At 37.1% G+C, this 27,948-nt stretch overlaps 1 protein-coding gene across 1 annotated transcript in view; it reads left to right on the top strand.

Annotated features, from left to right (window-relative positions):
• The window catches only part of PITPNC1 (phosphatidylinositol transfer protein cytoplasmic 1), an 85,112-nt gene that overhangs the window by 27,297 nt on the left and 29,867 nt on the right, over window positions 1–27,948 (top strand). The window contains exons 2-5 of the mRNA XM_074922451.1: window positions 11,475–11,623; window positions 15,587–15,675; window positions 16,122–16,129; window positions 27,789–27,860. Of these exons, the coding sequence (XP_074778552.1) occupies window positions 11,475–11,623; window positions 15,587–15,675; window positions 16,122–16,129; window positions 27,789–27,860 (318 nt within the window). The remainder of the gene's footprint in view (window positions 1–11,474; window positions 11,624–15,586; window positions 15,676–16,121; window positions 16,130–27,788; window positions 27,861–27,948) is intronic.

Here is a 27,948-nt window from a genome sequence, read left to right as displayed (position 1 = left end):
TCTTTGTAAGTATGATGAGCCACTGTAATTCTTCTGTATTGGTTAAAATCTGCAGTTTTGTTGTAGTTTTTTGTACCTCCCTCTGTGCTGTTTCCAAGTTCTGTTCTACAGGAGACACTTGTTGTGTTTGTAATGTTCTAGACATTCCTTACAGGATTTGTTTGGGATCTGACACTGGTCAGTAAAAAACAGATAAGCACTGGTAGAATGCTTAATGCTGTGACACCATCTGTCAAAAACATCTGGTGACCATATAGCTTCACATTTCTGAATTATGATGCAATTGAATTAAGCCTATATAGTCCCTTGGCAGTAATTTTGTGCCTTTTATTCTACATGTGGTATTAAAAGAATGTCTGATCTGGAAGCTTTGGAGTCTGTCAGTTAGTCAGGAATGTGGTCCTTCCTGGAAATTTTACTTAGAGTTACGTAAGAGCTTCCCGTTCTCTGTTGTGCTGGAAAGCAACAATTCTGCTTATCTGTACATTGTAAAAGTACTTGCACCTTCAAGGTGGAAAAGTTTTACTTGAAAGGTTCTGTATTCCATAATTATCTAGACAAAGACATTAGATGGCAGGCACATGCTGCCCGGAGCGTGCTTGCTTCTCCAGCACGTGCAGTTGCGTTGGGTTCTGCAGCAGACTTCAGGTTTCATGCCCAAGAGTTTATTTGGCTGCAGTTTTGATTTTCCATAAGTCAGTAGCCAGCAAACAGATTTCTACCCTAAATGTACTTACTACATTTATTAGAGACTTCATGCGTGTAAAAAAGGCATCACTACAGAAGTAGTAAGTTGCTACTTAATACTTATGTAGTGACTTATTTCAACATAGGAGGGGGGTGTCACTTGCAGGTTTATAGAGTGCATACTTAATTTGCAAATATTTGTTCTAGTGAACTAAAATGGAAACATTTTATCGTCTTTTGGTATTAATTTTGAGATTTCAGTGTATCTTATAAGTCTGGGAATGGGGAGGAAAGTATGCCTTCATTTCCTTCTTACATAATTCAAGTCTTGCTCTCATGTACTTCCTTTCGTCAGATGACTTTAGATAACCTTAATATCTTCATCACCCTAATCTCTAGGTTAGATGCAGAGATGCAGGAGTGACCTCAACTATTTGCAGACACAGAATTGTATCTAACATTTTTATCTCCAGGATGCAGGCATAAAACAAGTGCATTTTAAAAATTAAATTGAGGTCAGTTTTGTTTTAGAAGATCAGAAAGTAAGATGAAAACTATTTGTGAGAATCAAATATTCTGGACTGTGAATATATTTTTGTTTCATTGGAAGCAGTAAACAAAATTTCACTTTCTTAATAAGATATCAGAAGGCAGGTTGGATTTGTCTTATTAAGGTTGTAAATAGTAAATGCTAAATTCTGATGCTCAGGTTTTTTATTTTAGATGGTGTATACTAAGAAAGGTATCCTTTTTTTCATATTTATAAGCAGAATTCTATTGCCTAAAATACATCATAAGGAACTTGCCTGACAAAAAAAATGTAGCTGCAGAATTATTCCCCTCTGATTCTGACAAAGTTTATAGGATCCTTTGTGATCTCTTCGGTGCTTCTAAATGCAAAGTTTACAGGCAGAGTTTCTTCCTGAAGTCATTAAATTCTCTGTACTTGAAAACTGGTGGGTTTGGTGTGAGAGATTTTTATAAGTCACAAAAATGAGTAATTACTCAAGAAGAGTAATTAAGAAAAAAGAAGCCTGAGGGGAAAGAAGTTCTACTTAAGCATTAAGCAGATACCATTAGCCATGCAAAAAGAGAAAAATCATTTCTAAAAGTATGAGTAGATGCACACATGTCTGGTCTGTTTATAGTTAAACCTAACTTCTGAGTTGATTTCTGCACTCCACTGGAAGGGTTAAAGGATGTATGCAACTCTGAATACTTCCAGCTTAAACTGAGCTGAATTAAAATAAATAAAGATTTAAAACTCTTGGCTTCAGAGAAGTTAACCTTTGTGTTCAAACTCAGCTTTGCAGCTCAGGCTCTTTGACGCATCGCATTGTCTGGCTGTTCACAGCGCTTCCTTTCTCCAGCCAACAGCAATGTGTTTAATATGCAGAGCACACAGGTTTAGTTTCTTCTCTTCCCCACCCCACCTCCCTCCCCTACCCCGGAATAGTCTTTATTTTAATGAAAAAACATACAAGAGTTTTTGCTGTCTGGTTTACTAATCCATGGAGAATGTTACTTTTCACTGTGAGTGAAACATCCATGTGTCGCCCTGCGTGTAGGACTAGTGCACGCCGCTGGAAAGAGATCAGTGACAGTGATTAAGAAGGAAGCTGCGCTTTTCCACTCTGACTTTTCTTGGAATATCTCAAATGGAAACAGTATTTTCCTGGAATATCAGGAAAAGAGTTTGGGTTACTAAAAAAACTTCAGTAACCTCTACAAAAATTATGTGGAAGTTTTACTTTATTTTACTGCATACTAAGTTAAAGTTTTAAGAGATTTGCTAAACAGGTCCTTGAGCTTCAGCCTTCAAATTAACTACAGTCTCATGAATGAATTGTGGTTACCAAATAAAATATGGTTTTGTATTGACTTAGAAAAAAACATCAATAGCATTTAATAGTTATCAAAGTAGTTTAGCACTCTAAGACCAAATGCGTTGTGCCTGAAAAACAGTAAGCGGTAATTAAGACATGGCATATTTGTGGCTTAATCGGAGGCAGGGGCTCATAAACAGGGCCCGGTAGATGTGAGGAGTGTTTCAGTATGCATCACTGATAGACTTCTTATAAGTGGTCAAGCAACACCATAGTCCCTTTTAGGTGTTCTTTCTGGTTTTGTGAACAGAGGACATTTTAGACAGCCTCCTGAAAATGTACATGCATCCTTTGTGGGAAATATATGTATCTTCATAAATCTAAATAATACAGTATTATCGGTATTCATATAAAGAGCACATAGTGTAAACTGTTGAAAAATTTAACCAGCTGACTCACTGTAAAATATTGTTAATAAAAACTGATTCTTAAAAATTGTATGAGCTTGTACACTCAGAATAAACAGCTGGCTTTTTTCAATAGAACAGCTGGTGTAGAAACATAAAATTACTACCATTTGAACAGGACATGAGCTATATTTGGCAAAACATTTGCATGAAAGCTCAAAATTTGCAACTTAATTTATTTTACTTTTCATTGTACACCTATTAACCACAGATCTAGACCTGCTCCTATTGATTTCAGTATTACTCCTTTAGGTTATAAGGCATTTTGTGCCAGGATATTGTAAATTTAAGAGTAGGTCATGTTTCTTTAGCTGAAAATATTAGAGGATACTGTCCTTCTGAACATCCAATATGTTGTTGCTGAACTGTCGTTCGCAGGAATTTAAACAGATAAAGTATCTTAAGGATGTAATTTCTTCCTTGAAAAGGCAAAGCAAACATGAAAGCAGTAAGAATTGCACTTCACAGTATGCAAAAGTCAACTGTTCCTGCTGCAATTGTTTGTTTGTGAGGCTACAAAAGCATGTTCCCATGAATTCAGGCAATACTAAAGAAGACTGCTGATGCAAGTCAGCAGATGTGTAGTGCATTGGGATTCACAGATGCATGCAGGAATTAACTGAAAGAAAAAATTTCAAGCTCAACTCTAACTAGTCAGATTCATTCTATATTACTAGGGTAACATACCACTAAATGACTTGTACAGTTTTCTAGGGCCTCAAATCACAACAGTGCATCATATTTCCATTCAAATTTTAGGACCTAGATGTTTGTAGTTGTTATTACAGCCTTTCTGCTAAAGCTTCCTATAGATCTTTTTCATCTGGCTGGTTTTTTTTAAATGAAGTTACTTTTAAAGCATTCATTGTATGCTAGTTTAGAAAGTACTGTTGCCTTCTTGACAGCTCACTCTGTGTTTTCCTGTTTTAGCTTTAGTCTCAGGGCTGCTAGACAGGCAAACTACTACACAGGCAAGGTGGGTTCCCTCGTTTGTACCGCGATGAAGCAATGGACATCCTGTAATAAGAGACAGCATTTTGCCAGATTTAATCTTTACTGTTCAATTGGTGTAGGAAGTTTTACACAGATTACTGTCCTGAGCAGTAATGGCATTAATCACACAAAATCGTCTATAGACACAATAACCCCTTGAAATATTTAACATCGATTCTCTTCCATCTGTTATTTCTCCCACTGGTTGGTAGTGAATACCATCTTGATTTCTCATATGGCTTCTCCTTCTTCTGGGCACATTTTTCTTATTGCTGGGTTTTTCTGTGTTGCCTTGTTGTTCAGTTCAAATGCTTTCCACAACCTATTTTCAAGACCAACTGCACCTCTAATGTGTTTAAACCCCAAAATAAAATGACACTTGGAACTATGGCACTCACTTAACTGTGGCACCTCACTAATAATCTGTAATTAGATAAGGTCAGTGGAGAGGATTTTTGTTGTTATTCCTTCTTGTAACGAGTCAGTCCTTCTCTTGTTTCAGAAGGTTGATCTCTTGTATAGGTAAATATAGATTTGCTTTTGAAGACAGTAATGTAGAAAGCTACCTTTGCTTCTGGAGCTACTTTCTTGTCTTCGAGCCTCAGGGACAGTCGTTTTAAAATAACAGTTCATAAAATTCTTTGCACTTAGGATATTTCTACATGACAAAGAGAATGCAGTGTAAAGGTGCCTTGTTTGCTCTAAACAGCTTAGAAACTATAAGTCAAACAATTTGTTAGTGTACACTCCATACTGCTATTCAGCCAGGCTAAAGGAGATGTAAGATCAGTTCAGTGGCAGTCTGGGTATCTCTGCAAGGCATTACACTGGGCCAGAACACACCCCTTCTGTGTTCTCTGTTTACTATTCATGCTTTCCTTGCAGATTTTCCCAACAGTCAAAACCAGCAGTATTCTTTTCACATGACCCTAGCCCACAACGTAGTTATTTTACCAGGAAAATCACTGGTTTAGAAATATAAAGTGCTACCTTCACACTGGTGAGTTATGCTACATAAAAGAGACTTCCAAGTTCAAATTTACAGTGGGTTTATTTTCTTCCTGCACATACAGCTATCTAGGCAAAGAGAACGATTATTTCGGTGACAAAAAGTTTTCTAATTCTGCAATGTTTACAAGTCTGACTAATTTCCCTCCATAGCAATGTCATGCAGTAAAACCTTAAGGTGGCGGTTAATGAGAGACATTCTCTTCTGTTGCTTGCAAAGTGGTAGCTCAGAGAGCCAGTCATCCAACTGAAACAAAAAAAAAAAAAACAAACAAAAATCTAATTCAAAAAGCAGACCAAGTAGGAGCCAATACAAATCCCCCAGTACATGAAACATCAAATACCAGCACACTGTACCTTCCTCTATACTAGTTAAAACCAATCTAGGAATGTTAATAACAAGGAAGACAAATCACCTTGTCAGAACCTGGAGTTTGTGTCATGTAAAAGATTTTCTTAAATTATTTTTAATAGCTATGAATCATCATCTACATAAGTATGGGGATCAGAAGGCACAATCTTGGTGCTCTATCAGCTGGTGTTGTCATTGCCCACATGTGAGGGCTCTGCTTTAACCTCCAGATGAGTATGAGGATGCATTAGGCTTCACCCATTTCAGAAGGCAGACAGAATCATGTCTAATAATAATAACATGAAGGATTTATAGTCAAGTGAGTGAGATAAGAGAAACCACTAAGTAATCACTATTTAGAACTTTTAAAAAAATCACAGGTGTGTCTTGTGGTAAAAGTACTGAGCTGGAAATCACTAGATTGAGGCAAAATTCCCTGTTCAATTACCGACATTTTTTTAAGGTTGAGATACTAATTTCTGTTTCATTTAATCAAACATAAAATAAGAATAATGCTTTCTTTGCCTGTCTTCAATATCTAACTGTAAATTTTCATGTTTATGGAGCTTAGGTGTTCATCAAGACCTGAAAACCATGCTTTCAAACATCAAAACAAAACACACAATAGGAAACTTCAGTGTATCCTCCTAAACAATGCTATTTACTCAAGCAAGTATGTTTTCAAGCAAGTTTTTCCAGACATAAAATACCTCTGTTAAATTGCCATTATGAGATTGCTTGCAGTGACAGGCTATGCATGTTTGGACAAGTAACTCACCTGGGGATCACCATGCTTGTCTCATGGTGGTGCTTTGAGGAATAATGAGAACTTGTTTTAAATAATTCTAAATATGGAAATTATTATACAAGTGCTGAATAGTTTTCCTATTCATCTTTTTTAGTAAAAAATGACCTGAAATGAAGTCTTGGAACCCATTCACCAAAGAGCACACAAAGAGTCTTCCAAAGACTGTGACTTGAAAATAAATCAAAAACGTATAAATCAGTTTTAAGATTGGTTTCTGTTAATGAGACAACATTCTATAAATCAGAATTCCTTAATGAAACTGGTACTGTTTTGCCATAATCAATGTCCTTGGATTCGGTGTAGCTAGACAGATACAACTGATGATGAGGTTGATTCATTATATTTTCTTGCTAGAAGTAAATCTGTACTAAATTGAGGTCAATGACAAAACACCTACTGCCATCAGTAGAGGTGGGATTTTTTTTTTATAGCTGCCTCTGCAAAGGAGCACATTTGTGCATAAGTACAGATCTGTTTCAGTGTAGTTGTTGCTGGTTTTCTGCTTTTTTTCTGTTTTACCTTTGCAGTTTTCTGAGGACAAGACTGGAAGCCACTGGCATGTTTTAGCATGAATCACTGTGTGAGAAATACTTTTCATTGTCAAAATGCAGTGTGCTGAACAATCATTACCTTTAATAGGTATGAAAGACATCGAGAATCTTTTGGACTCCAGCGTCTAACTGCAGGGAGGGAGGGACCTTACTACTGTCTTAGAACAATAAATTACATAAATTGAAATGGCAGCACTATCCTTGATGGTTCAGTCTAGTTACAGAAAAGTAAATGTAGGTGAAATGGTTCAGCAATTCTTTTGAATATGAGAATTGACATATAAGATTAAGCCAATGATGAATCTGTTACATTTTCTGTGAGCATTCAGATAAGAACTTCAAGGAATGGAATAAAAATTTGCGATTATGAATAGCTTTGGCATAATTTCTCCTTTGAGAGAATGTTACTTTTTACATTCCATATGAAGTTTGAAAGGTTGTACTGTAAGACTAGTATTAGATCAAAAACTGAGTAATAGTCAGTCAGGCTGAAAAAAATTGACATGTTTGTACAAGGATTTCTTGTGCAGCTTCTGCTGAAGACACTGGGAGTTCTACAAATGAAAGATGTGTAGGGTGGGCACCCTTTTTTTTTTTTTCTTTTTTTTTGTTCCTATCTCAGGAACACCAAAAACATAATTCTGGTCTCACTTATAATTTTAAACAAAATCAGGCTGACCATCATTATGCTGTTGCTAACATAAACCTTGTTTCTTGTATGACTAAACTCCCAATAGGCAAACACCATCTGCCTGTTGAAGGAAAAGAGGGTTCATCACTGAAACAATGTCTAACTCATTAGGAGCTGAGAAACATCAGATCTACTGCAAAAGCTATGTAGCAATATCCTTAGAAATCTCTAATTCCACATTCAGTGCATTTGTTTGTTGAAGTTGTCCTTTGATATTGAAGAAATCTTCCCATATTAAAGTGAAGAGTTTTCAAACGAAGAGCTTGTCTCCAGGTGCCACTGCATGAAATTTCACAGACTACTTTGAAACAGTATATGGTCTTGGAAGATTATCTTACAGCTAAGAAATTCAGGTTGTGATAGAGCAACATAAATAACAGTGGCACATCAGTTTACCCTTGCAGAAAAAATTAGCATTGTTTAGTGATGTAAAATGTTTCTTAAGTGATACTGGTCTGCAATATCAATAGGAACTTAGAAAAAGCTGTGACTTTTTTTTCCGATCATTTAAATTTCCGTGAGTTCTAAAAGGCACATCTTTGCTTTGGATTTTATACATGTAAAAAAAAAGTGTGTGTACACTTTTAAAGAAGTCATTTTATCTGATATAATAGTTCCGTGCTCTCTGGTTTAGTAAAGTACTGTCACTTTGGAAGCTAACTCTTTTCTCATCCTGCTATAGAATGGTATTAGGATTTTATAAACCAGATAAAAGCAGTTGAATAGTACACAAAGGAACCAAGTTAGCTACTTTTAAAGTGCATGTTTTGCAGAATACAGCTGCTTTCGTGGAGGACTGCACAGTCCAAGGGGGATATTTCCACTTGCCTGGTGTCAGACCCATAGCTATGGAAAGCCATTGCCTGGGGAGAAGGGAGGAGCAGTAGGATTCCCACAGAAGAGCCGTCCAGCACCAGTGGTGCCGTCTGCTTTCTCCAGCATCCCCCAAGTGAGAAGTGCCACGCTGAGCTGCCTTGGATACCTTCTGTAAGATCTTAGGTGTAATTGGAGTGTGCGTGATTTTGAGTCTCATCGGAGCAGAACCTTTCTTGAATCACTGGCTGTGCAACATCTGTAAAACAATTTCTACTTGACAGCAGCAATCATCATCTGAAGAGTGCAGTGGGTATGCAGCTTAGCCACTCCTAACCATGTACTCAGATTGATTTACAGTCTTTGGGATTGGATATTTTGCTGGCAGTTTGTGGTGGTATGGGTCCATGAAAGACCAACAGTCTCTTAGTAAAACATGTCATTATAGATGGATATCTCTGATTCGTGATGCTGGAGCAAATGAATGCTTTAGTACAACCCCATTGTTTGTTGTCAGTGTCAACACACATTCATCTTGATGTTTCTGAGCCAGTATTTCCAGCAGAAACTGAGATGCCTGTGTTTGACCATTAAAACTGAGAGCAAAATTGCAAAGGAAGTAGGAAATCAAAGCATGCAGTGATATGTGCAATTATGAAAGACTTACCAGAGATGTCCATGGCAACTAGATGTCATAACTATATGGGATAACAAAAATCTCAATAGAAAGCTTGACTTTATAGCAAATCATAATTCCTCCCCCCTCTCCTCACCTAACCTTTTTATGTTCCACAGGCTATAAATTACTGATCTCTTTCTTTCCATTAGAAGATAAGCACCTTATCACCTTTCCTCTTTTCTGACATCCTTATCACTCCACAGGCAGTAAGCATCTTTACTCTCAGGTGGTCTAATTGATACATATCTAATTAAAGGCAAAGCATTTTTTCTCAACTTACATTCAGCTTTGAAGTGTGTTGCTTTGATTTCAGACCTGAAGAACAGCTTTGTGTGCCTGAAAGTTCTCCTGGTTGAGCAAATAAAATATACTACTTCTGTCCAAAACCTTTGCTTTGCCTATGTATCAATGCATTCATTTATTGTTAGTGAAAAAGAGAAGACAGTTTTTCATGGAACCAGTTAAAAGGTATGTGTGAGGACTGCAGCTCTTCAGAGCCTTCAGGTTTAGGACAAAACGTTCAAATATGATGAGACAAAGAAAAGGATTCGGTAGAGACTAAGGTAGATAACTGGAGTAGCAAGAAAAATAATTTTAGGTCTTAATGTCTTCAATGGGGACATTTTGTGTGAAAGAGGTACCAGAGATGAGAAAGCTGAATATATAGGAGAAGTGCCAGCATCAAATTGTTTAAATAGCATTATTCTACTTATCGTTTTTGTAGTGAGAAAGTAGATTCTCCAAAGTTACATAAGATATAAAGAGAAAGAATTATAGTTCTAATTTTAAAAAGCACCATCAGTTCTAATTATGGGTAGAAAGGCGAGGAAGAAATACTATGTACATAACACTGAAATTTCCAGGCAGTTCTACTTTACATAGTCAGCACTTACGTAGAGATTTACTAATTTTTTCAAACATTACAAGGGTCACACAATTAATTGACCTGACCCATAGGACATTTGCTAGTTTTATGACAACGGTATTTCCTCCCCCTCTAGTTACCCTCTCTTCCACTAGTTCCAGCAGGTTTTAACAGTGGGTTATGTTCATCATCGTTGCCCTAGAGCACCTTTTTGCCATTAAAGAACCTTTTTCTAAACTTGAGGCATTTTTAGTACTTCGGAATTATCAGCTGAAAGGCACATTTTGGATGCAAATCAGTTGCTTCACTGGTGTAGTGTGTAGCTGGCAAGGAAGGAGGAGGTGTCCATTCGGTGCTAGGAGAAGGGTCATCCCTGTCCCCTAAGTGAATGATTTTGCAAAGTGCAAGTTCTAAGTTTCTTACCTTCTTGTGGCCTGCTGCAGAGGAATAAAATGGGGTTATGTGGAATTTAAGAATTTCTGTAGGGAGCCCTCCATGATCCTTTTTCTTTTCATTTTGTTTAGTAAGACTGTCTTGTTGGCAGTTGTTAATAAGGTCTGTGATGGTTTGGGGTTTTTTTCCCAGCTAATTGCTCTTTTGATTTGGGCTTTTTGAAGTATGTGATAGGATTGCTGTTTATAGAATGTAATAACCACAAGAATCTGAGAGTTTTCTGAGGTCAGACTGTCACTATCCTTTTGTTTCCTTATGCTGAGCTAGTACTTGGCAGCTTGTGTAGTAGCTCAGCCATTGTCTAAATTAACAGGTTGTTCTTTGTATTTGAAGTGATTGATGTGATTGAAGTGATTAGCATGTATATGCCTAAATAAATTACTCTGCAGGGGAGAAGGATCCGAATGGAGAAAACTGTATAGGTCCAAAGACAGTTTGTTGTAAGAACTGTGGTACATTCAAGAATGTGGAAAAGACTTAAGTGAGAATAAAATCTCAGACCAGAAAATGTATGGGGAAGTACAGTTTTACTCTATAAAGTCTTTGCTACTAAAGGTTCAAGGATATACTTCTTATTATATTTCTCTGGAGGCAAAAGCTCTGGTATAAATGCAGACATACTGAGAAAAAAATCAGTTGCTAGTACAACAATTTATTTCTCTGTGATAGCAACACTAGCTCAACCCTCCTGGGTTTTGGCTTCCTAAGTAACTCGAGAGCCTATTGAAAAAGGATCATTTAGGTGCTTAAATTCATTTTAATAATATTACCAAATGATGTGTCTCAAGCTTCTTTTTCAAAGGATTTAGAGTCTACATGGGTTTTTTCTTACGAGTTGATGCTTCTATTTCTGTGAAGCAGCAGTAGTTATCCTGAATCTTTTTGCAGGGCTTCATTATTTGGCATTGTGTTGGCGTGACAGGAGGATCCTGTGTCCCACAGAACTTTTGAAGTTCACCTGCTGATTAAAATTCTCTTGTATGTCAGCACGTGGAAGCAGTAGATTAATTATTCTTAACTTACATGCTTACAAATACAGTCTAAAAATAAAGGACTGATTCTTTACATCGGTATACACACAAGTTTTGTTATTTTTCCACAAGTGACTTAAGATAATGGGAGGACCCTGACTCACAGGTCTACATGAAGCTGCAAAATACTGGTTTTCACCCTTGAAGAACCTTTTATTGGCACACACAGCTATATCATCGTATGACATGGGCTTTTCAGTACACATGTATTATATAAAGCTAATACATTGTTCTTGATTTTGCTTTGCAGTACAGAATTGGACAGCTGTACATGATAAGCAAGCATAGCCATGAGCAGAGTGATCGAGGTGAAGGTGTGGAAGTGGTGCAGAATGAACCCTATGAAGATCCAAACCATGGCAATGGTCAGCTAACAGAAAAACGTGTCTATCTCAACAGGCAAGTGCAATAAAACTGTTTCTCTCAGCATAGGCTGTAATAAAAATTTGGAAGGAATACCCCTTCCAGGCAATAGCTGTTCTGTTTCAAGTAGAACGTGTTCCCATGAATACGTGCTGCTTTCTGGTAGCTGCAGGAAGAAGGAAGGTGGGATAGATCCGTGGCTTAAAATAGAGGGATTAGTTGTCATTTCTTCAATCTTTTCTAAGAGAAAGAATTGTTAACTTGGAAGTTAAGGATATACTGAAAATCTGAACTTTTGTTTTCTTTTACACTTAACTGTTCGTCATTTTGCTTTCCAAAACTGGGGAGGGGGAAGCCAAAAAACTATAATCAAAACCAAGAAACACTCCACTCCCAAATAAAAATCCAAAACTAAACCACTAAAACGGTTTTGGGATTTCTCACCTCATAATAATATCACAAAGCCAGGATCCCATTTTTGATGACAAGAGGTTTGCCTCAGCAAAGTTAATTGACATTATAACCGTTAGGCTTGTACAACAATGACCTTCTGTACCAAAATAATAGGTTTAAAGACATGATGGGAAAAATGGCTTTTGTTGCCCTGAAGTTCCATCATTTCTTAAAGTGAAATATGTGTCACTTCCTATGGTGAAATTATACTGCTGAGGATCAATGCCTCCACACTCACAGGCCAGAGATATTTTTACATATATATAATTTTTTTTTATATATCTATATATACACACACACACATATATATATATATACTTGTATCCTATGAAATATATTGCTCAATCTGTTCCCTTTTTTACTGCTGCTGATCTAACTGAATATCAGTGCTTTTCTGAAGTTCTTCTATTCCCCCAGGCCTGTTTTGTTTTATTAAACTTATGATCTGCAGCATTTCGTAGTGGGCATAGAAGCACTATAGCTATTACTTCTATATTGCAAGTTACTCCTCCACTGCAAACTTGACATATCTAACCTTAACTCAGGCTAAATTGAATCACCAGTAATGTTGCATGCGCACACACACACACACAAGTCCAATAATATATCTCTTGCCAACATTTAATATTATTGTGTTTGTAAGTCTGTTCTCTCACAGGCTAGATACAGAACTCGGGAAAAATCAATAAATGTGTTGCTGTTGTACAGCTCCCAAAAGTTGTGTTTTTCTTAATGTTTCTGGATATTTCTTTCCTTCATGTTAAAAAAAGATAAGGCTTTAAGCACAGAGCATATTCAGAATGACCGTTTTAAGATAATTCAGAATAGCTGCAAGGCCTGTGTCCTAGAAGGCACGTACAAGACATATTTAGGAAGCATGTGGTTTCTGGTAGCAAAGGCAATGGAACAATGGATCTCTTACCCAAAGACAGAGAAGATCTGCATGCCTACAACAATTTGGGAAGTTTACCTAAAGCTATGGTGGATGTTTGAAGTCAGGCTGTCTGAGTTTAATGATAATTATGAGTACTCCTTAATAATCATCACCAGATTTGCTTTTGTGAATCTGGTTTGTCGTCACGACACCACCAGATACTGCAGTACTATAAAAGCTTTGTGGAAAGGATCAGCAGGTTTTCAGGAAACTATGGATTTTGTTGGGAAGCCAGGATCTCTCTAGAAGGCTTCACTCAAGGAGATGTGCTGCCATACAAGATATGCTGAAAACTTCTTCTCTGCCTGCCTTCCTTGAGGAGCAGGACTCCTCACACCAGCACAGTTCTCTTCGTCGTCTTTTCTTCTCCCAGGGCCCACCACCCTAATAAACTGGCTAGCTTTGCTTCACTGTATTTTGCTCTGGGATGATCTCTCCTGAAGAAATTTGAGCTTATATATTTCAGTGATGGTTTCTTGGAAAGATTTGTGCATTATTTGCATTTATCTTTTCTTGCCTGCTAATACTTTAATTTTTGCAGAGGGTCGTCTTGCTTACCAATGGTTTTGCTGGACTGCCTTTAAGAAACACTTCCTCCCTATGTGCTGAAAGACTGAACTTCATCTGGGGAAGGAAGAAATTACATTAAAAAAAAAAAAAAAAAAAAAGAGAGAGAATGTCATCCACAGATAATTGCACTGCTAAAATAGAAATATTACATTTTCTTTCTCTGAGTGCACCCTTGGAACAATTCATGTGTGTCTATGCCTGTGACTTGCTGGCACCTCTGAGTATAATGTGTGTTTTGCTCATAAAATTACTTGTTTTGGAGATGTGCCATGCCAGCAAAGATAGGTAGACAGGCAAATATGCTGAAGCCAACAATAACCAAAAAAGTACAACATCTGTACTTTAACAAAGACATTACTAAGTAAAATTTTCTAGAGTCAGTGTAAGCCTTAGTTATATTCAGAAGTCTTTAATGCCTCTCCCCTCCTGCTGGAGCACTGTTTTCAGAAGCTGAAAGTCTGGATCCTCTGGTATTTTTTATTTAGGCATCAGAGTAAAGTGTAGCAGGGGTAAAGGAGGGAGCAGAGAGTCATAAAAAGACACTGACAGAGGTTGACAAAATAAACAAAAGATCAGATACAGTGGAGTCTATTATGCAGTACGTAAAATGCTGCATAAAAGACTGTACACAAGAAAGGTTTATGTAAAGAGAAGAATTTTGTTTTGAGCAATGTCATCAAAAAGCAAAAGTCAATGCACTTGACTTTGAGTCTTTAGCTAATGTACTAATGTTTGCATTTTGCCCCTGGACAAATACAATATTTATGTGTAGCTAGATCATGGTTAAATAAACCTTAATGCTCCAACCTCTGTATTTTCTTCAGAAATTTGCTAATATGGAAAGTCTGCACACAGTTACCTATAGATAAGAGTTTTGAACATTTACCCTTGGAAACTGAGGTCTGAAAGCATCTGCTTTAGTTCAGTAAAGATTCAGTCTTGGGCTGGGTGATCTGCCTAACACATTGCTAGACTAACACAGTTTTAACTGAATCCCTGAAATAAAGTGATATTTGTGGTCTCCCAAGGTCTGCCTTCCTGTGAGTGACTACTACTGCATCTTTGTTCCTGGCAGCTTCACTGATTATAATCGATGTCATTAAGAAAGGGTCGAAAGATGGATTATCATGAACTTGCCTTTTTAAAATGTGTATTTGTTCATCACTTCTTTGGTACCCTGTGTGACCAGACTTCTGGAAATGAGACTCCCAAGATCTGTGGTAAAGAAAATGCTCCCACTCTTCCATAGTATTACTTAATTACCTTTTAATGATCTTTTCAGATGCTTATCCATGTTTTTCATTTCTTATTCTACTGCTGTTGTAGCACCACATTGGGAAGGTTCTCTTGGCAGATGGAGCTCTGAGCTATGACATCAGTTCCAACAATTTTCTTCACTTTTGTGATTTACTTTTCTCATCAGCAAAATGGGACTAATACTACTTCCCAGCCTCACGGAGGTGTTTTGAGTGATTTGTTCATTTTAATGTAAAAGCTTCCTACTCAGGAGTTGGTGTTGGTACTGTGGGAAAAACTGCATGCTAGGTGAGCTGAACGTGAAGGTTTATGTGCCAGCAGAGAATATGGAGGAAGAAGAAATAGTCTCTAAGAAGAAATAATGGAATTGGGATCGAAGTGGACTGAAATCCCATGTTTACTCATGACCTCTTGTTAGAGAGTGCCTCCCTGTGGTTAAGGGTACTGACACAGTTCCACCTTGGATGGGCTAACCTGCTGAGTTCGTCCGTGACCAAAGGCTTGAGGCCATGAATACTTGAAATGTGCAACCTCAATTTAAATCTGATCAGAGACTGTTGCACTGTCACCATATTGCTCACAGACAGACTCGGTTTCGTATGTGCTTGTGGAGAAAGCTGAGCCGGAATGCATAGTCACGAGATGAAAATACTCTTGCAAAGTGTAGGTATGGCTGTGTCCTGTGAAACACCTGTCAAATTATGGGCACATTTAGAAGTATCTTGTTTCCTATAATACTCTAAGTCATGGAATATTCTAATTTTATATTTTCTTTTTATTTTCAGCAAACTGCCTAGCTGGGCTAGAGCAGTTGTTCCCAAAATATTTTATGTCACAGAGAAGGCTTGGAATTATTATCCTTATACAATCACAGGTAAGGAATAAAGCAGAAATGATTACTGACTTGTACTTTATGGATAGTTTAGCTTATCTTCAGAAGCTCCAAATTACATATTGAGCCACAGATAGCAATTTTCTTTAACAACTCCTGTTGAACTGGATATATTTTTACATCTTATATTGACTAATAGCAGGAGATAAAGTTTATAGACTATGGACGGGTAAGAACTGGAGTGTTGCATCTATGCAATTTCTTCCCTACAAAGAAAACATCAGGTGCTTAGATTCTGTGCTCACTTGTACCCTTTATTGTCCCATAGACTTTAGTCAAATATAAATCAGCAGATTATCTGACACAAATTTTTTTATTATTAATGTATGTTTACTGTAAGGATCTTGCATCATTGTTTTATTTCACATTTCTTTTTTTTTCTTTTCTCTCATCATTCTTTTTTTTACAAATGGACAATTGGAATTCAGAATACACAGTAAGTTTTTCTTCCTCTTTTTATTCTAAAAACAGAATAATTATGTGAAATATAGTAGTGGAATCCAACTGATTCCTTCTTAATATAACTAATACGTAATGCATTCAATAGTGGAACTTTATTTTAGCAATTTGTTTAAGAAATCTAAGGTTAAATTTGAAGTGTTTCTGTGGGGATCCTATAAATTATTTACCTTATCTTTTTATCACTCCAAAATAATTTGATATATTTTTAGTCACTGACTATAACAAAGAGAAGCTTCTATAAAACAGGGCAAGGCTTTTAAGGTTCCAGTTATTATGTGGAGACATGAGAACAGATTTTATTTTATTTATTGCTTTATTAACTTATAAAATGCTCATCTCTGGTATAGTATCTGGGAAACTGTACAATCTGTAGACAAAATTAAACATAATCTGGGCACAGTGCCCAGAAAAATCAACTATTCCCTCTAGCAGAGCTAAGGCAAAATATAGCACATAAATCATGAGAAAAATTGTTTTATATGTGCTGGCCTCAATAATATACAGTAAATTTTCAGCAACCTTTAGAAAGTGAGGAGAAGATGGTGAGGAAGTTCCAGGTGAAGGGACCTTTCAGCAACTGCTACCTTGATTTAGTTTGAACTTCTGACTTCAGATAAAACATAATCTGTTTGTCTTAACTCTGCAGTGCTCAAAATGTTTGTGCATATTTTTTTTTTAAACCAGTAAGGCATACAGAGAGGAAGAAGGTTTTAACGTGATAAATGTAAAAGAGAGAAAAAATAAAGGGATTTAAAGGCTCAGATCTGAAAGCTAGAAAGTTAGAGTTGAATCTGTGATGGCCAAGTTTGAAAATCTCAAGTAGCAAACTGTGCTTTTCAATACGTACTGTAGATACTTATCACATATTCTGCTTTGTTTCATGTTTAAAATTTATTTGTCAGAGGAAATCCAAATGTCCCGTAATGGACAGTAGTAATGAGGGGACAGATTCTCAGCTGGTTTTGTTGGAAGATGTCTTCAATAGGACCTATCACAGTTTACATTAATTAAAGGTTTACCATCTAATAGCAGGTTTAATCTTGGGCTGGGAAGATGACATGTGCTGTGTTGCATTGATATCTGTTACTTACACATATATTTTTTCTTTAACTGAAAGTCAATTTGAAATTTTTTATGTCATTTTTTTTTCTTCAACTGAAAAAAAAAAAAAAGTAGGGATTATTAAAGGGGCAGTAGCAGACCGAAATATGTGTCTAAATTTGAAATGCAATACATTACCAAAACCAAATGCTGTACTCACAGAATTTGAATCAGGAGGTGATCTTTATCTAATCTGATGAGACAACACCTGAAACACATTTCGGTGAATGTACACGGCTACAGAGATGTTCAGGAGCATCAGCAAAAATGATTGCAGGGTTGAAGAGACTTGTAAAGAAAAATTAAATTGGTCTACAAATGTAGAAGGTAGGCAAAACAGTCACTAAGTGACAGTATAACTGCCTATGGGAGTTGGGGACTAATTACTCACCATGGTGCAAGGAAACAGAACTAGAAATATTGGGATGAGATTAAGGGAACTGTACTTAAGACAAAAATCTAAAATATATTTTAATGGAGCTGATAAACTATGAAATTATCTTCAAGGGAAATAGAGAAAGTGCCTTTGCCTCAAACTGTTGAATCTAGAACAAAAATGTTAAATATACCACTGGGAATAATTCCTGTCCTCGTCTGGAATATTTCTCTAAATTTTTGATCTTCTGTATTCATTAGAGAATTCTGAAAGAAATAATAAACCCACAGACATTGCCCAAAATATGTAAGACAGCTTGGAAACCCTTTTCTTAAAGATAGTAGATTCCCTTCAGAGGGTCTATGGGACATCCTAAGAATTAAATTTAGCCTCATTTCAAGGAAGACTGATTCTAAAGGCAGGCCAATATCTGGATAGATAAAGCACAGTCTTATCAAGTACATACTGCTATATAGTGTGTTCACACCTTACTTAACCTCGAAGTTCCACTCTAAATAAAGAGCAAGGACCTTAAAGGCTCAGTAGTGTTATTTCAGTGCATGTTAGTGATTTGGAAGAGGACATGAACAACAGACTGATTCTTGCTGATAGTTTTAAGGTTTTTCAGTTGTAAAATATGAAGGCTGTTGAGAAATTGCATTCAAGCACATATGCTAGCATTCAGAAATACGATGCAGAGTAATTTCCTCAGTCTGGTTTTCCGGTGAAATATTATGGATTTCATAAATATGACCTTCTTAAGGACCTGAAATTAGGACATCTTCTAAGAAAAGCTCAGCAGGCATTGAAAATAATTTCCAGAATATTGTTCTCTGCAACGGTAGTATAAAAAGCCAAGAGTGATTGGATGCATGAAAACAGGAATGGAAGTTAGCATGTCATGGTGTTAGTCATGTCACTCTATAATGTGGGTCCGGTTATGGTGGCATCTACTTTAAGGAACGGTGTTTGTTACACTGCAGACTCCTAAATTTGACAGCAAACAGCAGGTCTACTACCAAGTCTCGACAACCATATTAATAATATGTAAAGCAAATGACACACTTAAGGTAATGAGCTTAACAGAACTATTTCACAAGTGATGCTTTTGTGGTCTGTAATATGTGAAATACTGTAATGTCAGGAGAGCATTTTAAAATGTACACTATGCTATTTGTGGAGGAGGGCCCCATTAAAACTGCAATACAAAAGACTTCCTATCAGGAAGATGAGACGTGGGTAATGTCCCAAGAAATGCTCTACCAAAGCTTGAGCTAATCCTTGCAAGCTTCCTGCTGACATTGAGAGGGAGGAGGAAGTAGAAAAAATACTTTCGAAGCTGAAGCCAAAGGAAGTCATCCAGATTTGGGGGTACTATTTAGAGAGTAAGATACTCTGCCAAAGTTCAAACCCTTGCTTGAGCGGCTGGGGCATTACTTCAGGACTGTATCTGAGAAAGTCTCTTGAACTTAGAACAGGAGTTGCTTTGGTTTTGATCTTGTCATTAGAAGCCTGACAAGATAAATGTTTGATTTTTATTTATAAATACACTTAATATTGCAGTTAGGTTGATCTTAGGCTCATAAATTTGAGATACTCTGTTTGGGATCCAGCTGAAATGGAGCCCTGTAGAAGGAACTCCTAGGGATTGTGCTCTGCGAGCGATTGCAGGACTTTGGTAGTGGTGAGTGCCTCCTGTCAAGTTACACATGCTCTTGGGCAACGGGTGTTGTGAGCTGCTGACTTTTAGAAAGAATTCCTTTGCTAATCACATGCTGGAGCCTTTTTCACTTGGAGGATGGAGAAAAGATGCCTTGCAGCTCTCAACAAATCCTTATGTGCCAGCTTATCACACCATTTGCAAATACGTATCTTTAGTGTAAAATATTCATGCTATTCTTAGATTTGTGGACAAGAATGACTGAACTTTCAGGAGCCTTTCTTATTTTTCTTTCTGAGGTTGTCCAGCTAGATTAGAAATAATTAACTAGAAAGCAAACCTGTATTGCAAACCAAATGAAAAAGGATTGCACAGAACTAAGTTTCCTTACCTGTGCTAGGATATTGATAGACAATAAGCAGCACAGAGCAAATATCCATTTGACCTGTTCAAGTGACAGCTGAGATTCTGGACAGAGAGAGGCAAACAAATAATCAGATCATGAATGTGTGGTGACTAAACCATGGCAGAAAAAATTCCTATGACCAAAGTGCATGGAAACTGAGCCTAACGAAGTTTAGCTATCAAGTTGGAGTACAAAGAGGCTAGGAAAAATACAAACAGAATTGAAGCAAACTCGTCTGAGTTTGACGGTGCAGTTCTAGTTTTTACCAGGGATCATTTCAAACAGTTTTGCTGTCTGATCTGAACAGCTTCAGAGTTCTTAGTAATATTTAAATTCTGGGGCTGAAATTTAAAAACAGCTGGAAAACTTTTTTAATGCATAATTTAGGGCCAATTGTTAGTTTCACAAATAAAGCAAAAAACCCACTAAAAATGGCATGGTTTACTCTCTGCAAGGAGGAAGCATATTCTTTCAACCTGCCAATTTCTCAAATTAATTTAGGAATAGGGTATAAATTCAGAATATTTATGAAAAACAGTTATGGAACAGAAAGCAGGCGTCAATGATTCCTTTGAAGATATATCACAATGACACTGATTTTTCTACAGCAAATGGCTGAGGCAAATAAAATTATTTCATCTGGTATATGTCAAGGCCCCAGAGTGATAGTTGCTAAATGTTCCATTATTGACCTGCTGGTTTCTGATTACTTTTGAGAACAGACATGTTTTGTCCTTCACTTACTCAGCTGCCAGTTCATGAAGTAAATTCATCCATGAAGTAAATTATCTGGAAGGAATGTTTTTGTAATTGTTATTTTTATGATGAGATGACTTGAAGGGGGAAAAAAAGTTGTTTCAGATAAACATTGCAAGCAATCTGTAGAGTTTTTTTCCTGTGTTCTCTTTATCTGATTACGAGTGCTTGAAATTTGGATGAAACCCATCAGTCTTCAGTGCACAAACTTTTCTCCGGCTTGAGTATATGAAGAGTCTGCATTAGAGATGCAACAGAATCTGTATTGCAGGGTTAGAGCCTAATACAAAGTTCTACCAAAGTTCCTCCCCTCTCACCCTCCAACCTAGAAGACAGGTTACCTGGTGACATTACTCTAGCAAAACACATACTTAGTTCCTTTAGAGATTCTAGCAAAAGGAAGGACCTTTGCAGTATTTATAAGAAACAAATAATACATTTTTAGAAAGCTGAAAACCTGTATTCTCATTCAGTAGCTTAATTTTGTTGAAACAGAGCAAATCAGGCTGCTTGGGAGAATCCCTTTTTCCACCAGTGGCTTATTATAAAGCAATCCAAACCCCTCTCTGACTCATGGGACTGGCCTTTTCACTTGGGCACACTGCTTCTCACTTCTGTTCTTCCTCAATAAACAGGTTACTGTTCCCGTGTATCAAAGGAGATCCTAAGGGAAGGCAAAACAGAGATAAGTGCTGAGTTTCATAGTGGGTGGAGGCAACTTGTTAGTCGACTGTTTCATCTTCAAGTTATTTTATGAAACACAAACAGTGGTTTTCTTTTTGAGCTTGTTTATGAGAGTTTAACTCGCTTATTTTCAAGCCCCTTTTTTTCATTGTTCTTTTTCTGCCCAACAGTACTTTTTCTGCTCTTTGCCACCTTCCGGTGCTTATCTTGTTTTCCAAATTCTCCTCCCTTTCATTGAGTCACATCTTCCAAATCCTGCCATCACCCTGCCCAGCCCTTTCCGTCTATTCTCTTCCAACTTTGTCATCCTGATTGATGCTAGTTTGTGTAGTAAGTAACCTGTATCATCACACAGCAGCTCTGTGTGCTCACATGCATTGCTGTCCAGAGTTTTCTGAAGGTAGTCAGTAACATGGTGGCCATTTTTTAAAAAACTTTGAATATTCAATTAAAGAAACTGTTTTTATTCTTCCTGTAAATAGCTGAAGGAAATACTGTAATTTGAAATATGCTGTAGAGACATCACTGTATTATCTTCTTGCAGATAAACTGTAGAGATGACATCTGTTTTATCTATACCCATGTGTGATTTAGATTTTTCTTCCACATCCAGGTCTCTGTTCTGTCCTTGCCATTGGCAGTTGCCCATGTTGCATCCCTCCTCCCATTCCATCCATTCTTCTTGTTTATAAATGCCCAGTATTGCTCCAGAGCTGGTGTCTGTGTGTCTGCCTGCTTTCCCTCCTTGCCCTTTGCTGTGCTGGGCATTCCCTTCTGCCCGAGTAAGCCTGGGGCCCTTCCATTACCCCACTTCCCCTTTGTCTGTTAAGTAGAAGTAGGGACTCCATTTGTCTTTTCCAGGTTTTTGATCTTCAATAAAGAAATGGTGTTGTTACCCACTGACTACCAAAACAGTGCCCAAAACCTTTGAATGCAAAGGATGTGCTATCTAAAAGTTACTCTATTAAAAAAATCTAATTTTGCTTGGCCAGTCTCACCTCATTGTAGTAGTTACTGTGTTCTTTACCTCTAGACTCCATTGGAGATTGCTCTGTAAAGAATTCAGTTCCACCAGTGTTGCCAAAATAATATATATATGACCATATTAACAAAAAAAAAATCCTCAGTCTGAGAAGTGGTGGGAGATCAGAGAGAACATTTACATGTCATGACTCCCTCTCCAAGCTTTTATGTTAAGATTTAGGGGAATGTGCTTCTGCTGCTTGGAAAAAAAAAAAAAAAAAAAGTGGGATTATTTTTTACTGTACAAAAATACCTCTGAAAGATTGTGGATTAATATTCACAAGGAGCAGAAGTGCAGTGATGAGGTCTCTAGCTGTTCTTTGAACATTCTGCAGAAAGAAACCAAATGGAAAATGAAAATATCTAAAATGGTATTGATGAAATAGCACTCGCTCATAGAAAGCAGGTTACAGAGGGTAAAGAAACCTTCCTCAGTTACCCTCTGTCCACCATATTTACTGTTGACTGTAGTAATTCCTGCACCCAGCTTGGGTGTAATTACTATGCAAAGGTTATTTTTACAGTCTTTTCCACAAAACAATTGTAAAACACCGTATGTGTTTGACTGTCTCTTTAAGACTTTGGCAAGTGTTTTGGCACACTTAGGTTCTACCCTGTTCCTGCAAGTGTTGCTTATTGCTATGGCAACACTAATCAATCATCATGCTAAAAATAGGCCTTTCATTTTTCAAGAGGTTATCTGTAGTGAATTGAAAACAACTGCGGTCTGTGTTTTCCATATGCTGCTTTCATTTCACTTTATTTTAATCTGGAAATACCCATGCTTCTGTGTGCTAATTACTATTACAGACACTGGTTACTCTCTTGAGTACCCTTAAAACTCTCCTGGTTCTCCCAAAAGGGGTGCCAAATATAGAAAGTTTTAAGAAAACAAACAAATAGAATATTCTCCTTACTTGTTTTTGAATGTCACAGGTGTAGTGGATTCATAACAAATTTTTCAGGACTTTATAACACATCTACAAAATCTGGAGGTGACGGTATAAAAGACACCTCCTTTGAGAGCTACACACAGAGAAACCTTATCATTGAAGACAATAGACCTCTGAAGATTTTGTTCTATTATGTAGGATTTCAGTCTAATTTCAAGTTAAAGATTCTATTTGCTGCTTTTTTTTTTTTTTTTTTTTTTCAAAGAGGAGCCTTGCAAGCTGTAGAGATAGTGAAATGGAAAACTGGAAACAGTGCCCTGTGCATTCCTGTGCGTGCTCAGTGTATCGATCGGCTGCCAGGTTTGTGCTGGAAGAACACGCGCCCAGGGGAGGCAGAGGAGAAAGGGAGTGGTGCTTTTAAAAAAAAAAAAAAAATCTACTAAGAGGTTTATTACCTACCATTCACTCCCAAGTTTGATTCTGATGTTGCATAACACTTTTAATCCCCGGCTAAGTAAATATGCAGCCGCTTAAGGAGGGGGGAAACAAAAAATCAACAACTTTTTTTCATGATGAATAATAAAGTCTTTTGAATGATGCATAAACAGTTTTCTGGTTCTGCCAGAGCCCTCTGCCAATTAGTCAGAGTGCAGCTGATGAATCATGAGACACATTCTGTGAAATGTTCAAAATTTGGACCCTGCTAAGTGTTCCTGAAAGCCAGTGAGACCCCCCATGGCTGCTAAACCAGTGGTTCCAGTCAGTTGAGGTTTTGAGAGATATATTTGCAATGGAGCACTTTTTGGTGAATTTTAGTTTTAATTTGAGGTAAACTCCTGTTACCATTTATAATTTCAAATTAGATAGTTACAGTCCTCGCTTTTATGCTAAATACATAGGGAGGGTGACTTTTGATAGCTTTGTGCAGAAAATGACTTTCTGCTCTCTAATGGGGTGGCTTGAGGTAAATGGCATTTACAGTTCTTCTTGTATAACACTCTGAAGATCCTTAGTCTTTTCTTAATGTTTCTTTTTTGAAATACAAGATTAGAGGATCTCTTTTTTTAATTAGTTGAGATTCTGGGTCACAAGAAACAACAACTAGATTCAAGCAGTAGCTTGCTGAACTGCTACAGGCAGCCTAATGCAGCCTCAAGTTCAATATATGAAATGGCTGCATTTCAAAGTATCATGATCTGACTCATTGCTGGTAAACTCCAGACAGTGATTGAAAATAGTAGATATTTTTTAATAGCAAGGTAAAAGGGAAATCTGGCGTTTGGCTTTATTCAAAATTTCCGCTGAAATTGTAGCCGTCCTTCAAATCAAACAGCACACAGGTTTTTCATATTTTGCATTTTTATCCTCCACTGTACCTGAAACTGTGACCTAAAAGCAACTATTTTAATTTTTTTTAAAAGTTGTTGTGTACTGAAAAATGTACTCCATCCAACCACTCCTGAATTTCTATAGTTAAATCAAAGGTAAAGATACTTTAGTCAGAACCAGGGATGAGGAACTGCTTTCATAAGGGTGTTAGCTTTGTATTAGCTGTGAACGTGGAAGATGCTGTACTGAAGTTTCTTCTGCCAATGGAGTTTTCAAACCTGAGAGCAGGACTGTGAGAGCAGCACCAAGTCCTGTGGTGGTCCCTCTGCTACTTAAAAGAGCTGAGAGAACTGCACCGTTGAGGTCAGCATAGTCAGAGCACTTTCCATAGCCACTGAGGGTTCCAACAAACTACACTCAGACTGTGTAACTTAAAAGTTTGCAAACTCACAAAGCTCTGACCTAGATACTCAGCCTGCTCAGCGTTACAGCCTTGATGACCCTTCCACTAGTAACAGATCACTGACGTCATTCTGGTTTCTGTTTTTATCAATTACTAGATTTTATTTAGGGAGTGTTGATGTTGTTTAATTGTGTAGCAAAGAAATTTTGGTCCTCAGATTAAGAGGGCAGATATTTAACACACTAACATGTAAATAAAACATGGCTGAGAGCAGTAACCTTGAAATAAGCAGACACGATGCTAGTAAACTCTGTTTTCCTAATAACTGTTCTAAACAATTAGTAGACTGTAGCTAGTATGACATACATCTCTACCATTTTCAGGGAGGATGTTTCTAAAAGCTGTTATTCAGACTGAAGCGTTGTGTCCTCAGTAGTGCAGTACCAGTTACTGCATTAAGTAAGCAGGACTAATAACTGCTGATAACACAAAATATTCACTGGCAGTCTCCTCTCCTTTCCTCAAGGATGCTTTCCCACTAGGTTGTTGTCAGCAAAGATCTCTGTACACCTGGACTGTGACCCCTGTAGTTATACATCGTTGTAAAATACAAGGGCTGCCATGTACTAAATTTTTGAGATCAATAACCCATGTTTTTACCAGCCTAGCACCAATGTAGTTATCTTCCAAAAGCTCTAAAAACTGCAGTAGATGATGTCTGTTGTTAGGTTATACATTTTTTTAAATCTGCTTTTCATAATCCACCTCCAGTAGTAATTTACTTCTCAACCCTCCATGTTCTCCTACAAATATGGAAAACAACTAGAATATCAGTTTATGGTGTTTGAATATGAATCCTCTGAGCAACATCAGATACTGTTTAGGACATGCTGGCATCCCTGTGTCACTCCCCATGTTTTTTTATAACGTCACATATATAACTTTTCTTACTCTAGGAACATTTGATTATAGAATTGTTCTAATCAATCCCTTCTATTGATCTCCTCTTCCAGCTAACATTAACATAGTTCAAGGATGTTCATTCCACCTTTTAGTTAATTTTGAAGATACAAATTAGAGCCTTATGAAAAATCTTTGCTTTTCTTTTTCTTTTTTTTTCCTCCCAACTTTTTTTCCTGTAGTGCCTACTGTTTGCCAAGGCTTTTGTTTGCAGATGCCTTTGGATGTCTGCCAGAATAGGAGCAACATACTGAGATACATAGTGAAACCTCAATTGGGAGAATATCTGGATATTTTTTTTGTGTGTTAATTTGTGTTACAAGATCCCCAGTTCTGACAGACTGCTTATAAATATTGTATATTTTCAGCCAGCACTTCCTGAGATGTATACATAGGAAATGTTTAATTGCCCATAAAATGTAAGTGATAGGAGCTAGCAGATCTGTAATTGAACTTGCCCCATCCTGCACTCTACATACTGCTGATTTTGATTATTTGTTTTTTGCCTCCCACATATTCACTCAATGAACAAGTTGCATAGCTGAGAGCTAGTCACAGTTCAGATTGGATTGGAATTCATAAATGTACTACTCCACAGAAATCTTTAATAAAAGGCAAAACAATTGTAAGATCTGAAGAGAAGCCTGTGCAGCCTGGGCATATTGCAGCACCAGCATGTTACATGGGAGTATTTCATTATGGTAATGGCAAGACAGTTTGACCAGAAACCTTCCATGGCACCAGAACTTTATTCTGGCAAAACTCTCTCATTTTTTTCAACAAGGACTGATTCTAGATGTGCTTAGTGAATGCTAGGTATCCTGTGACCAGAAGAAGATTGAACAAGGACTTGTTGGGTGATATCCATGGAATCACGAATACATTTTCTGCAGTCTCAGAGGAGCGGTCTTCTCATTTCAATTTTGTTGCACTACAGCTGGCCTTCTAAATCATCTCTTTTCTTAGTCATCAGCCCCTCCCTTAGAAGAACTCTCCAAATTTTATCAAGTCCAAACTTGGACCGACAGCACTGTGAACACTGAGGCATCATAATGTCCTCATTGTATAATCTGTATGTACAGCACATTAAGTAGTCATGGTCTTTACAAAGACACTTTGCCATCGGGTATTAGTGATGCATCATACAAGGAACTGGCACTTCAGTTTCACTGGCAGTTAATGCAAGAAAAGACTTGATGACTAATAGTAAAGATGCTGAACTAGTACCCTTCATAGTTAGTTAGACAGCTACTCTATCTGCCTATCTGAAAAGCTGTTTTGAAAGAACTGTGAAATGCTAAAGAAATTTGAAATATTTTTTCCACTGAAATTATGTTGCCTAGTATTATGAATTCTAGCCTTGATAAGCCAACTAAATTAAGCAATCCACAGAAAAATAAATTTATTTCCATGTAAAATACAGAAACTTTATCTTTAGTAGAAAAACATCTGTGCATTCTTAATTTTCTTGCTTTACTATCTAAAGGCTGATTTGGGTTTAGTATAAAGGAATTTCCACAGCAGCTCATAATCCATCTTAATTTCATTAATAGGAAATTATGCTCAAATTCATTTCTCACTGAACATTTCAAAAAGCCCTCACACATCAAAGTATTGTTGTCTGTTTGGTTAGCACCTGCAGCTAGTGAAGTGTCCTTGGATTTTTTATATGGGGGGGTGGACTAATCTCTGATGACAAATATCTAGTTGCTCTCAAGATCTTAGTGAACTGAATTTATAACAAGACATTCAGGACATTTGTACTTCTATGCATATTGAGCATGAAAACTATTGTATCTAGTTATTCCAGAATACTTAAACTAATTTATTTATATCTTCATTATAGTATTCAGCTTTTAAATAGAATCTCTACGTACCTCCAGAATCATAAAAACCTGTCTTATGTTCTGTGTACATTTACTCTTTTTCTTGAAGTAATCTGAAAAAATAAAAAAGCTGACACCAAACAGGATGTACTGAATATGTCAGCTGATGAAGCAAGGCACATTTTTTATGTCAAACATATTTTTCTTTTGTTGCAGTGTTCATTTTTGCCTAAATTCTCCATTCATATAGAGACAAAATACGAGGACAACAAAGGAAGCAATGACAGTGTAAGTATGATGGCTTTTGCAAGATTTGATTTAACCCTTTTAGTTAATCCCGGTCTGTATCTAGGGGTTGTAGTTCTTTCTGTCTGGG

This window comes from Athene noctua, chromosome 18, assembly GCF_965140245.1.
Source record: "Athene noctua chromosome 18, bAthNoc1.hap1.1, whole genome shotgun sequence".
Classification (NCBI taxonomy): Eukaryota; Metazoa; Chordata; class Aves; order Strigiformes; family Strigidae; genus Athene; species Athene noctua.
Note: the sequence above shows the minus strand (reverse complement) of the source record. Positions and strands in the feature narration are given on the sequence as shown.